General features: G+C 45.3%; 1 protein-coding gene across 2 annotated transcripts; it reads right to left on the reverse strand.

The window, feature by feature from the left end:
* Positions 1-1,912: 1,912 nt before the first annotated feature.
* pomca (proopiomelanocortin a) lies at positions 1,913-14,021 on the reverse strand. Of its 2 annotated transcripts, none has more exons than XM_073050318.1 (3): positions 13,889-14,021; positions 11,073-11,217; positions 1,913-2,811 (listed from the first exon to the last, which is right to left on the reverse strand). In XM_073050318.1, exons 2-3 carry the CDS (start codon positions 11,196-11,198, stop codon positions 2,023-2,025), a joined length of 915 nt encoding a protein of 304 aa, XP_072906419.1. In that variant the 5' UTR covers positions 11,199-11,217; positions 13,889-14,021; the 3' UTR covers positions 1,913-2,022. The 2 variants fall into 2 exon arrangements, with proteins under 2 accessions (XP_072906419.1, XP_072906418.1); XM_073050317.1 differs by having other exon boundaries at positions 13,893-13,977.
* Between the last annotated feature and the right edge of the window lie 786 nt (positions 14,022-14,807).

Raw genomic sequence — 14,807 nt, forward strand, 5'->3', positions numbered from 1 at the left:
AGTAGGACTTAGAATTGAGCAGTGAACCTCAGTTCAGGTTCTCCTTAAATACTGAATTCTGGATGCCCAAAACATGATTGCCAATTAGCAAGACAATCCTGGATCTTTTAAGATGTGCCAGATATTCATACTCCGGAGAGTTAGAGCATCTAAATGCCAAGAGATCGTGTGGTTGGCAGTGTGTCTTAACAAAGTCAAGAATCAAAAGATTGAGCATGGTGTGACCAATATCCTGAGCAGTAAATCTGCAAATCAAGGCTCCTGATCTGCGGAATTCTCTGCCCAATGAAGCAGTGGAGACTACCTCAGTAAATATATTTAAGACAAAGTTGGATAGATTTTTGCACAGTAGGGGAATTAACACATGAGGAGCATTTGACAGCTTTGGGCCTGTACTCACTGGTATTTAGAAGAATGCTGGGGGATCTTGTTGAAACCTACCGAATGTTGAAAGGACCAGATAGGGTGGATGTGGAGAGGATGTTTCCTATGGTGGGGGGGGATCCAGAACTAAAGGGAACAACCTCAAAATTGAGGGGAATCCTTTTAGAACAGAGGTAAGGAGGATTTTTTTAGTCAGAGAGTGATGAATGTGTGGAATGCTCTGCCACAGACTGCGGTAGAGGCCAAATCCAATGGTTTATTTAAAGCAGAAGTTGATAGTTTCCTGATTTGTCAGGCATTAAAGGATATGACAAGAAGGCAGGTGTATGGGGTTGAGTGGGATCCGGTATCAACATTGGGAAATGTCTGATAATGAATTGACCAAAGTAATTTGGAAGGAGTTGTAGGCAGGGATGTCAGCAGAGCAGCGATGGTGTGGGTTTCTGGGGGAAATGAGGAAGGTGCAGGACACGTGTATTCCAAAAATGAAGAAATACTCAAATGGTAAAATAGTACAAACGTGGCTGACAAGGGAAGTCAAAGCTATTGTAAAAACAAAAGAAAGGGCATACAACAAAGCAAAAATTCGTGGGAAGATGGAGGATTGGGGTGTTTTTGAAAACCTACAGACAGCAAGTAAAAAATCATTAGAAGGAAAAAGAGGCAATATGAAAGCATGCTAGCAAATAATATCAAAGTGGAAGGTAAAAGTTTTTTTTCAAGTATGTTAAAAATAAAAGAGAAATGAGAGTGTATATAGGATCGCTAGAAAATGAGGCAGGAGAAATGATAACAGGGGACAAGGAGGTGGCTGATAAACTAAATGAGTATTAAAATAATCATTCAGATTTTTGAGCATCTTCTCTCTGCACCCACTTCTCTTCCTTCACGCACTGCAACATCAGGCTTATTCCACAGTGAAGATTGATTGATTCTTGCAATAAAAGAGTGGTGTGACTTTTGCAATATTCCCATCCTCTGGCACCATGCCAGAGTCCAATGATTTTTGAAAAGTCATTTCTAATGCCTTGCAGAGTACCAGCTGTGGGTCGGATGATGGTGTTGGTCCATGATTGAAGTTTGTAGGAGAGGAAAATTGGCACTGGCACAGAAGGGGAGTTGAAACCTGGTTGAGGTGAGATGAGGAGGAATTTCTTGGCCAGAGGGTGGTGAATCTGTGGAATTCATTGCAACAGACAGCTGTGGAGGCCAAGTTATTGGGAATATTTAAAGCAAAGCTTGATAGAACCCTGATCAGTTGGGACATCAAAGGATACAGGGAGAAGCCAGGACAATGGGGCTGAGAAGGATAATAACTCTCCACAATTGAATGGTGGAATGATGGGCCAAATGACCTTCTTCTGCTCCTATGTTTTATGGTCTTGTGATCTTATGGTATAGACTATTCATGAGCCTGGTGAATGGGGTATAGGATTGAAGGGGCCGAGTGGTCTGCACTTCTTGTATTGTCATATTTCACACCAAGGTCATGAACTAATGGAGGTAAGCAGACACTACTAAGACTATGACCATTTGCAAAGAAAAACTTTATTTTTCAGTTTACCAATTGCTCTAATATATTGATGGCTGGTAGCTATCTCTTACACCCAGCCAGCTTTATTACTCAATTCTATCCATCTATTGGTGGAAAGCCTTGGCTTCCTGGCCATCCTTGATGATGACATTCCGAAAAAGGGTCAATAGAGGTTTCTGGCCCCTTTCATCTGAGGATTTCATGAAGCCTCCATAGCGCTTGTCTTTGAGTGGGGAACTCCACCGAAAGTGACCGAATTTGTACTTCGCATCTTTCTTCACATCTTCCTCAGGCAGGCCACTCTCCAGGCTTTCCTGGAGCATGTCTTCTTGGTTGGTGAAATACATGTGATCCTTCGGACCCCTGCCCCATCGGAAATGGGTCATTTTGTAATTCTTCTCATCCTTCTTGCTGCCTCCATGGAGATCCAAGTCACGCACTTCTAAAGTCTCTGCTGGGTAGTCAAAGTCGACAGACTCTTCGCGCTTGAATTCTGGCCCCACGTTCTCCTGTGGTTCATTTTCAAGGATTCTTGGGGAAACTTTGATGGGCCTCCTCTTCCTGCCCTTTGGTTTTCCCCAACGGAAATGTTCCATCGAGTAGGACCTTTTATCATTCTGCTTGGAAAACTGGGTGCCCATGTCTTCACTTCCCCTCTTGGGAGCTTGTGTGTCTAGGTACGGGAACTGGACAAGCATACCTCTGACCCCTTCACCTTTTTGCTTGCTGACGGATAACTCTGTGCTGTTGTCTCGCTTCTTTCCAAACTTGTTCCAACGGAAGTGACCCATGACGTAATTCCGGATGTTCTCTTCGATGGGCTGAAGCTGGCTGTTGCCAGGGTAGATTGGGGATTCCATGTTCTCGTCCACTTTGCAGCCATCAGTACATTCCTGTAGACAAGTGAAAAGACAGATCACATTCCCCTCTGTAGCGCCCATCGCATCCCCAGCAAACTATTCAGAAGAAAACTTGGTGTTGGAACGGGAGTCATGCAGAGAGCAGTCCCTGCAAGAAGTGGGTGGGTGGGTGAGTGGAGGTGAAGATGTGTTTGTGTAGGATCCTATTTCAGATGACAGATGTTATGGAGAATGATGTGCTGCATACGGTAGCTATAGGCTGGTAGGTAAGGGGAAGAGGAACCCGTTATGATGGTGGGGGATGCAATGAGGGTCTGTTTAAGGTAAGGTGCATTTTGGAATTATTGTCACATGTACATAGACAAAGTGAAAAGCTTCTCTTGCAAACTGTTCATATGGTTCAGATCATTACACAGTGTGATGAGGTAGAAGAAGGGAACAAGGGAACATAGAACATGTCCATCTACAGCACATTACAGGCCCTTCGAGTCCCAATGTTGTACCAACCATGTAACCGACTCTAGAAGCTGTCTAGAATTTCCCTACCGCATAGCCCTCTATTTTTCTAAGCTATCTGAGAGATTCTTTAAAGACCCTGTTGTATCTGCTTCCACCAACACCGCCAGTGGTACATTACACACGCCCACCGCTCTCTGTGTGAAAACCTACCCCTGACATCCCCTCAGAACCTATTTCCAAGCGCCCTAAAACTATGCCCTCTCATGTTAGCCATTTCAGCCCTGGGAAAAGCCTCTGACTATCTACATGATCAATGCCTCTCATCATCTTATGCACCACTATCAGGTCACCTCTCATCCTCCGTCGCTCCAAGGAGAAAAGGCCGAGTTCACTCCACCTATTCTCATAAGGTATACCCTCCAATCCAGGTTGTACCTAATTTCTTGAACCTTTTGTAAGCTTTCCTTTCCTTCTTAACTAGATTTTCTACATCCTTTGTACACTATGGATCCTGTACCCTACCATACTTCCTGTCTCATTGGAACGTACCGATGCAGAACGCCACGCAAATATCCCCTGAACATCAGCCACATTTTTGCTGTACATTTCCCTGACAACATCTGTTCCCAATTTATACTTCCAAGTTCCTGCCTGATATCTTCATATATGCCCTTACTCCAATTAAATGTTTTCCGAACTTGTCTACTCCTACCCCTCTCCAATACTATGGTAAAGGAGATAGAGTTGTGATCACGATCTCCAAAATGCTCTCCCACTGAGAGACCTGACACCTGACTGGGTTCATTTCCCAATATCACATATTATGTCAGGAAACCTTCCTGAACATACCTAACATACTCCACCCCATCTAAACCCCTCGCTTTAGGGAAATGCCAATCGATTTTGGGGAAATTAAAATCTCCCATCACAACAACCCTATTATTATTACACCTTTCCAGAATCTGTCTCCCCATCTGCTCCTTGATATCCCTGTTACTATTGGGTGGTCTCTAAAAATCACCCTGTAAAGTTATTGACCCCTTCCTGTTTCTAAATTCCACCCACAGAGACTCCGTAGACAATCCCTCCATGTCTTCCTCCTTTTCTGCATAATGAAGTACGTTGTAAGATTTGTCCAGTGAGGTTGGGTTCAAACAATAGTTCAATAGTTCCTTTTAATATTAGAGAATGTATACAATATACAGCCTGAAATTCTCACTCTCTGCAGACAGCCTCGAAACAGAACTATCTCTAAAGAGTGAATGACAGAAAAATCATAAGAACTCCAAAGCCCCCTGCCCTCTCCCATGACAAGCAGCAGCAAGCAGCATCTACCCCCTCACTTACCCTAGCTTAAAGCATTAGCATTCCCACTACCCCACCACTTACCCCAGCTTAAAGCATTAGCATTCCCACTACCCCCCCCACTTACCCTATCTTAAAGCATTAGCATTCCCACTACCCCACCACTTACCCTATCTTAAAGCATTAGCATTCCCACTACCCCACCACTTACCCTAGCTTAAAGCATTAGCATTCCCACTACCCCCCCCACTTACCCTATCTTAAAGCATTAGCATTCCCACTACCCCCCGTGCAAGCAACAGTGAAACCCCCAAAGAGAGACCACGATCCTCAGTACATCAAAAACTAACGGTTCAACATCCCACAGGCTCTCTCTGTTACTAACGAGAGGGACAGGTTTCACTCCTCCCACAACGACAACAGTCACTATTCTGATGTTACGGTCAGTCTGAAGCATTGCTTTTTATTTTGAGTGCCCTGATTCGAGAATCTCTCCCCCGCCTTCTCTCAGTGAGAAGGAGAGGGAGACACTGCCTCAGGGAAGGGAAGGTCAGAGGGAATTGTAAAGACCCAGCACAGGTCAGAGCTGGGATCAGAGTGAGATGAGGGGAAGAGGGGAAGAGTCTGAGGAGTGAGGAGGGTTAGGGTGTTCAGGGAAGATGGTGTCTCTGAGGACCCAAGAGCTGGCGGTGGGTCCTGAGCAACACGGGATGGCAGTTTGCTGGTTTGAGAAGGGGACACGGGGGTAACAGCGGCAGCGAGCAAAGTCCTAGCCTGGAGGTGTTGTCGGTCAAGGTCCAGGCTGCAGGCAGAGTTGGAAATTTTGCAATAGGCACTATGAAGGTGTCTGGGGTCATTGGAACCCGTGTTGGTGGCAGTGAAGTCCGTGTTCTGATCTGTTCGGGGTTATTAGAGCCACTGAGGTCAGCAGCAGGGATCGCGGTCTGGGGATGTTCCTGTCTACTGATGTTGGAGATGACAGGTTCTGTTGTCCATAGACAGGTGATCTTGCGAGCCTTACTGAATGTGAGAAAGGTGAAGAAAGCTTAGAGAATAAAGTATCTGATAACTTTCCAACACTATCTACCTGTGATGCCGCTTTCAATGAAATATGGACTTGTATTCCCAGATCTTCAAGCTTTTCTGCATTAAATTCCATCTGCCATTTTTCAGCTCATAAAAACTTGGCTTCCACAGCTGCCTGTGGCAATGAATTCCATAGATTCACTACTGTCTGGCTAAAGAAATTCCTCCTCATCTCTATTCTAAAAGGATGCCCCTCTATTCTCTATTCCGAAGCTGTGCCCTCTGGTCTTAGACTCTCCCACCACAGGAACATTGTCTCCACACCCACTATCAAAGCTGATAGACTTTAATGAAGTCACTTCTTATTCTTCTGAATTCCAGCGAATACAGGCCCAGAGCCATCAAACACTTTTCATACAACAAACCATTCAATCCTGGAATAATTTTTATGAACCTCCTTTGAACCCTCTCCAGTTTCAGCACCTCCTTGCCAAAAGGGACCCAAAACTGCTCACAATACTCCAAGTGAGGCCTCGCCTTGTTTTATAAAGTCTCAACATTACATCCGTGGCTTTACATTCTAGTCCTCTTGAAATGAATGCTAACATTGCATTTGCCTTCCTCACCACTGACTCAACCTGCAATTTAACCTTTAGGGAATCCTGCACAAGAATTCCCAAATCCCTTTGTTCCCCAGTTGTTTCTATTTTCTCTCCATTAAGAGGATAAGATGTGAGAGAATAGGACCAATCAAGTGTGACAGTGGAAAAGTGTGTATGGAATCGTAAGAGATGGCAGAGGTACTTAATGAGTACTTTGCTTCAGTATTCATTATGGATCTTGGTGATTATAGGGTTGATTTACAGTGGACTAAAAGCTTGAGTCTGTAGATATTAAGAAAGAGGATGTGCTGGAGCTTTTGGAAAGCATCAAGTTGGATAAGTCACCAGGACAGGACGAGATACACCCCAGGCTACTGTGGGAGGTGAGGGAGGAGATTGCTGAGCCTCTGGCGATGATCTTTGCATCATCAGTGGGGACAGGAGAGGTTCCGGAGGATTGGAGGGTTGCAGATGTTGTTCCATTATTCAAGAAAGTGAGTAGAGATAGCCCAGGAAATTATAGACCAGTGAATCTTACTTCAGTGGTTGGTAAGTTAATAGAGAAGATCCTGAGAGGCAGAATTTAAGAACATTTGGAGAGGCAAAATATGATTAGGAACAGCCAGCATGGCTTTGTGAAAGGCAGGTTGTACCATACCAGCCTGACTGAATTTTTTGAGGATGTGACTAAACACGTTGATGAAGGTAGAGCAGTATAGAGGTAGTGTATAGAAACACAAAAGCATAGAAAACCTACAGCACAATATAGGCCCTTAGGCCCACAAAGCTGTGCCGAACATGTCCTTAACTTAGAAATTATCTAGAGTTACACACAGACCTCTATTTTTCTGAGCTCCAAATTTCTAAAAAGATCCTGTCGTATCCACCTCCACCACCGTTGGTAGCAGCCCATTCCACACACTCACCACCCTCTGCATTAGAAACTTACACCTGACATCTCCTCTGTACCTACTCCCAATCACCTTAAAACTGTGCCCTCTCATGCTAACTATTCCAACCCTGGGGAAAAGTCTCTGACAATCCACACGAACAAAGCCTCTCATCATCTTATACACCTCTATCAGGTCACCTCTTATCCTCCGGTGGTCCAAGGAGAAAAGACCAAGTTCACTCAACTTATTCACATAAGGCATGCTCCCCAATCCAGGCAACATCCTTGTAAATCTCCTCTGCACCCTTTCTATGGTTTCCACATCCTCCCTGTAGTGAGGCAACCAGAACTGAGCACACTACTCCAAGTGGGGTCTGACCAGGGTCCTATATAGCTGCAACATTACCTCTCGGCTCCTAAATTCAATCTCACGATTGATGAAGGCCAATGCACTGTATGCTTTCTTAACCACAGAGTCAACCTGCGCAGCTGCTTTGAGTGTCCTATGGACTCGGACCCCAAGATCCCTCTGATCCTCCACACTACCAAGAGTCTTACCATTAATACTATATTCTGCCATCATATTTGACCTACCAAAATGAACCACCTCACACTTATCTGAGTTGAACTCCATCTGCCACTTCTCAGCTCAGCTTTGCATCCTATCAATGTCCCACTGTAACTTCTGACAGCCCTCCACACTATCTACAACACCCCCGACCTTAGCGTCATCAGCAAATTTACTAACCCATCCCTCCACTTCTTCATCCAGGTCATTTATAAAAATCACGAAGAGCATTCATGTATATGGATCTCAGCAAGCCATCTGACAAGGTACCCCATGCAAGGCTTATTGAGAAAGTAAGGAGTCATGGGATCCAAGGGGACATTGCTTTGTGGATCCAGAACTGGCTTGCCCACAGAAGGCAAAGAGTGGTTGTAGATGGGTCATATTCTGTGTGGAAGTCAGTCACCAGTGGTGTGCCTCATGGATCTGTTCTGGGACCCCTGCTCCATGTGATTTCTTCTACCAAACTGTATGATCAGTAAACACAAAGTACACTGTAGATGCTGTGATCGAATCAACATGTACAAACAAGCTGAATGAACTCAGCAGGTCGGGTAGCATCCGTTGAAATGAGCAGTCAGTGTTTCAGGCCGAGACCCTTCGTCAGTCCTGACGAAGGGTGTCGGCCCAAAATGTCGACTGCTCATTTCAACAGATGCTGCCCGACCTACTGAGTACCTCCAGCCTGTTTGTACGTATTGAAAGTGTATGATTATACTCTTCACAGCATTGAATTCCACGTGCTATTTCTTTGCCCATTCTCCTAAGCTGCCTAAGTCCTTCTGTAGCCACTCTATCTACTCAAAACTACCTTCCCCTCCACCTCTCTTCATATCTTCTGCAACCTTGGCCACTAAGCCAGCAATTCTGCCATCTAAACCATTGACATATAACGTAAAAAGAAATGGTCCCAACACCACTAGTTACCAGCAACCAACCAGAAAAGACTTCGTTTATTCCTTCTGTTTGCCTCCTGCCATTCAGCCACTGCTCTATCCATGCTACAATCTTTCTTGTAATACTAGGAGCTCTAACCTTGTTAAGCAGCCTCATGTGTGGCATCTGTCAAAAGCCTTCTGAAAATTCAAATACACATCATCAACCAATTCTCCTTTGTCTATCCTGCTTGTTATTTCCTCAAAGAGTTCCAGCAGATTTCTCAGGCAGGATTTTTCCTTAAGGAAATCAGCCGACATCGGCCTATAGTAAGGCATTTGACAAGGTTCCACACGGTAGGCTTATTCAGAAAGTCAGAAGGCATGGGATCCAGGGAAGTTTGGCCAGGTGGATTCAGAATTGGCTTGCCTGCAGAAGGCAGAGGGTTGTGGTGGAGGGAGTACGTTCAGATTGGTGGGTTGTGACTAGTGGTGTCCCACAAGGATCTGTTCTGGGACCTCTACTTTTTGTGATTTTTATTAATGACCTGGATGTGGGGGTAGAAGGGTGGGTGGGCAAGTTTGCAGATGACACAAAGGTTGGTGGTGTTGTAGACAGTGTAGAGGATTGTGGAAGATTGCAGAGAGACATTGATAGGATGCAGAAGTGGGCTGAGAAGTGGCAGATGGAGTTCAAACCGGAGAAGTGTGAGGTGGTACACTTTGGAAGGACAAACTCCAAGGCAGAGTACAAAGTAAATGGCAGGATACTTGGTAGTGTGGAGGAGCAGAGGGATCTGGGGGTACATGTCCACAGATCCCTGAAAGTTGCCTCACAGGTAGATAGGGTAGTTAAGAAAGCTTATGGGGTGTTAGCTTTCATAAATCGAGGGATAGAGTTTAAGAGACACGATGTAATGATGCAGCTCTATAAAACTCTAGTTAGGCCACACTTGGAGTACTGTGTCCAGTTCTGGTCGCCTCACTATAGGAAGGATGTGGAAGCATTGGAAAGGGTACAGAGGAGATTTACCAGGATGCTGCCTGGTTTAGAGAGTATGGATTATGATCGGAGATTAAGGGAGCTAGGGCTTTATTCTTTGGAGAGAAGGAGGATGAGAGGAGACATGATAGAGGTGTACAAGATATTAAGAGGAATAGACAGAGTGGACAGCCAGCGCCTCTTCCCCAGGGCACCACTGCTCAGTACAAGAGGACATGGCTTTAAGGTAAGGGGAGGGAAGTTCAAGGGGGATATTAGAGGAAGGTTTTTCACTCAGAGGGTGGTTGGTGCGTGGAATGCACTGCCTGAGTCAGTGGTGGAGGCAGATACACTATTGAAGTTTAGGAGACTGTTAGACAGGTATATGGAGGAATTTAAGGTGGGGGGGTTATATGGGAGGCAGGGTTTGAGGGTCAGCACAACATTGTGGGCCAAAGGGCCTGTAATGTGTTGTACTATTCTATGTTCTATTTTCTATTTTTTCCATATGCCTCCAAGTATACAAAAGAGACATCCTTAACGATCGACTCAAATATCTTTCCCAACCACTGAGGTCAGGCTAGCTGGCCTATAATCTCCTTTCTTTTGCCTCTCTCCCTTCTTCAAGAGTGGACTGATATTTGCAATTTTCCGTTCCTCTGGCACTATGCCACAAACTCTTCAGCTTTGTAGCTGAAGGGATTCACGGATGATGTGCTCCAATTTCATTGCTTAGAACCAGGGCAATAGTTGCTAAGTAAGGGAAGCTGCAGATGCTGTAAATCTGAAATAAAATGCTGGAACACTCAGCAGGCAGGACAGCGGTTGTGAAGAGTGAACCAGAGTTAACAGATCAGATCAGAGGTCCTTCTTTTGGGTCATACCCTCTCCTCATTTCTAACATTAAGGAGGAGGTACAAGAACATGAAGACACACACTCAGTGTTTCAGGAACAGCTTCTTCCCCTCCGTCATCAGATTTCGAATGGACAATGAACATTTCCTCACTACTTATTTTTCTTTCTGCACCCTTTTGGCAGTGTGTATTCAATATATATGCACATTGAATGTTATATATAAACACAAGAGATTCTGCAGATGCTAAATTCATCAGGTCAAGCAGCATCTATGGAAATGAATAAACAGCCGATGTTTCAGGCTGAGGCTGTTCATCAGAAATAGAAAGGAACAGGGAAGAAATCAAAATAAGTAGGAGGGTGGAAAGGAGGATAAGTAGAAGGTGCTGGGGTGGTGGGGAGGGAGGATGAAGTGGGAAGCTGGGAGGTGATAGGTGGGAAAGGTAAAGGCTGAAGAAGATATCTGATAGGAGAGGAGAGCGGACCATGGAGAAAAGGGAAGAAAGGGGGAAGATTCACAGGTGAGGGGAGCACGGAAGTGAAAATGATTGGAAATGAAAAGTTCAGGAGAGGATAAAAGACCTGGGGGAGGGGTGGGTCTGCAGGAACTCAGTTGGTCAGGCAACATCTATGGGAGGGAATAAACAGTCAATGTTTGGGACCGGGGACACACTGTATTCTGTGTCCGCAATCGTGACCAACAGAGGCTCTGGCTTCACTGCAACTTACCTTCAGCTGCGGCACAGAGGACATTTCCAGGCATTTGCTGTGTTCCTGGCAATCCAGTAGCTGGCCAGTCACAGGCCACAGTGAAAGCAGAACAGGCAGGAGGCATCTCCACAGTGACGGCCACATTATAACCCGAAACCAAGATCTGCGAACGATAAAAGAGAAATGATTTGTCAGTCAGCCCTCTCCCTCAGTCACTGACTGTATCCCCACTGATGTTAAACCAGCTCCCTTACACCATCCCTCTGTGACCTTTCCCCAGCACCCTGTGTCACTGACTGTGTTCCCACTGACATTAAAGTAGCTCTCTCACATCGTTCCTCAGTGACCCCTCTCCCATTCACCCTGTGTCACTGACTGTATCCCCATTGATGTTAATCCAGCTCCCTCACACTGCCCCTCAGTTACCCTCTCCTCTAGCAAACTGTGTCACTGACACAGAGTGAAACAGTCAACACGGAGCATAGACAGTCATGGAGGACAAGTCTTTATGTATAGATTTTTGATTAGTCAGGGCATGAAGGGATACGGACAGAAGGCAGGAAGTGGGGATGAGAGGGAAAATGGATCAGCCGTGATGAAATGACAGAGAAGACTGGATAGGCCAAAAGGCCTAATTCTGCTCCTATATCTTATGGTCTTAATGTAGAATATTACAGCACAGTACAGACCCTTTGGCCCACAATATGGTACCAACCTTTTAACCTACTCCAAGATCAATCTGACCCTTCCCTCGGACACCACCCGGTATTTTTCTATCATGCTGCTGCCCATCTCAGGGTCTGTTAGTTCACCCTAATGTAGCTGCCTCTTGACCCTTGGCGGCACATTCCACACCTACATCTCTCTGACATCCCTCCCCTATACTTTCTGTGAATCACATTAAAATTATGCCCTCTCAATTTAGCCATTTCTGTGCTGGAAAAAGGTCTCTGGTTGTCCTCTCTATCTATACCTTTTATCATCTTTCTCACATCACTTCTCACCCTCCTTCACTCGAGAGAGAAAGGCCCCAGCTTGTTTAGCCTATCCTTATAAGACACGCTCTCTAATCCAGTCAGCACCCTGTAAATCTCCTCTGCACCCTCTCTAAAGCTTCCAAAGCCTTCCTACAATGAGGCAACCAGAAGTGAACACAATACTCTAAGTGTGACCTCACCAGGGTTTTATAGAGCTGGAACATTACCTCGTGGCTCTTAAACTCTATCTACTGATTAATGAAGGCCAACACACCGCATGCCTTCTTAAACACCCTATCAACTTTGGCAGTAAATTTGCGCATGTGGACCCCAAGATCCTTGTGTTTCTCCACCCTGCCAGGAATCCTGTCATTACCCCTATACACCCTTCAAATTCCACCATCCAAAGTGAATCACTTCCCACTTTTCTGGGTTGAACTCCATCTGTCACTGTTCAGCCCGGCTCTACATCCTATCAAAGTCCTGGTGTAACTTATGGCAAATTTCCACCCTATTCACGACATCACCAGTCTCCGTGTCACCTGTAAACTTTCTAACACAGCTTGCCACTTCTTCATCCAAGTCAGTTATAAACATCAGGAAGAGCAGGGATCCCTGAACAGATTCCTGTGGAACACTAATGGTCACCGACCTCCAGGCGAACACCCCCAAGATATGTGCAAGTTGGCATTGGGATATATGACGATGTTCGATGGCAATTCACAAAACTACTAGATGCACTTCTTGTGAACTACGACCACTGCAATCCACAGCCTGTAGTTTCCCTCTTAGAAACATGCTTTTGAACTGCCTAAACAAACTAGCGATTTTCTCATATCTATTCTAAAAGGGCGCCCCTCTATTCTCAGGCTGTGCCCTCTAGTATTAATATATTAATAATCTAATATGTTCTCTGAACATCCACTCTATCGAGGCCTTTTCAATAATCGATAGTTTTCAATAATATCCCTCCTTCTTTCTTCTAAATTCCAGAGCTATCAAGTGGTCCTCATATATTAACCATTTCATTCTCAGAATTATTCTTGTGAACGTTCTCTGGACCATCTCCAGCACACCTTTTCTAGGGAAGGGGTCCAAAACTGCTCAGGTTGCCTAGCCTCAAATCCAGAAAGGCCTCTGCTCTGACTTTCCAGTTTAATCACATTCTTCCTGTCACTGGGTGGCCAGAATTCCACTCAATACTCAAGTGCGCTCTCATCAACAGCTTATACAACTGTAATATAACAGGCTAATTCCAGTCTTGATGAAGGGTCTCAGCCCGAAACTTCGACTCTACTCTTTTCCATATATGCTGCCTTGTCTGCTAAGTTCCTCCAGCATTTTGTGCCTGTTGCTTGGATTTGCATCTGCAGATGTCCTCGTGTTTGTGAGTTGGAATGCTAATTCCTGTACTCAGTGCCCTGTTCAAATAAGGGAAGTGTGCTAGACAGCTTCTTCAATGCTCTATCTACCTGTATCTTCACTCTCTGGGGACACAGCATCTCCTAATCCACCTCTGAAAGTCACTGCTCAAAGCCTTCAGCATTATCTTTGTCCCCATTTAGGACTTCCACTTGCGGACCAGTCCAATCATTTTTCATGATTGTTTCGAAATTAACAGAATCCTGCTCACTGGTCCTGAAGTGCCCCCCTATGACATTTCTGGCATTTACCCTGCCTCAGTTCCCCACAGGAGATCCACTTCATCAGGGGCATCTGCACGCTGTTTGAGGAAACTTTCCTGAACACTTTTAACAAATTCCATCTTAACTCATGCAAGCCCTTTGCACGGTGGCAGGCCCAGTCTCTCTAAGTCCCTAGCTACGCTTACCCAATAAGTGAAGGAAACAATCTTACCTGCCTCACTGAAGTGTTGCAGTTGCTTTGGGTGGCCGCTGCTCTATCTCTCAGTCCTTTTATACCCATCCCTGCCTTTTGTATTTCTAGTCATCTCGTCATCATAATGTGATTAACCTTTTCATGGACAATTATCTCCTCCACGGTGGAACAGGCAAGATGGTGAGAGCAGGAGTGAATGTGACACTTGAGAAGGTGAGACCCACTCTAGCCCCCTCACAGGGGGATTAGCACATTTCCACACACAGGAAATGTTCAGCAATCCCTCAAATCCTCCTGCCTTTCACTGGCTGCTGATGACACTTTTTTTAATTTCATAACCTTCCTGGCCATCAAATGCTGATTATAGGCTTCACTGAGCATTTTCACAGAAGCTTTTCAACAAAGCCGTTTTTAACAAGGCTGCCAATTAATGATGGAAGCATGGCAATCCCACCTCCACTGCCTTTTGTCCTCTAACCTTCTCTGGTGTCACGGCTGATGACACCTGGCCTGCATCTCCAACTGGAACTGATGTTTTTTCAAGATTTAAGATTCAAGGCTCATGATTGTTTAACGCCATTTCCTGTACACGAGTGTAAAGGAGAACAAAGTAATTGTACTCTGGATCCGATGCAGCACAAAAACACACACGTAGGAGAACTGTTTCTCCTCCAACCTGAGAGTGACCTCATCGTGGCCCAACATTTCAGAAAGGATGGGGATTGGAATTAAAATGATTAGCCACTGGAAAGTCCTTCTTCTGGCACAAGGAGCAGAGGTGCTCGATGGAACAGTCCTCCAGTCTATGATGGGTCTCACCAATGTAGAGGAGGCCACACTGGGGGCACCGGGTACAACTCCAGGTGAAGTGTTGTTCACGCGGGAAGGGCAGTTTGCAGATGACTGGGCAGATGCAACAATTATTCCACTTTCGGGG

The sequence above is a fragment of the Hemitrygon akajei genome, chromosome 7 (genome assembly GCF_048418815.1).
Source record: "Hemitrygon akajei chromosome 7, sHemAka1.3, whole genome shotgun sequence".
Taxonomy (NCBI): domain Eukaryota; kingdom Metazoa; phylum Chordata; class Chondrichthyes; order Myliobatiformes; family Dasyatidae; genus Hemitrygon; species Hemitrygon akajei.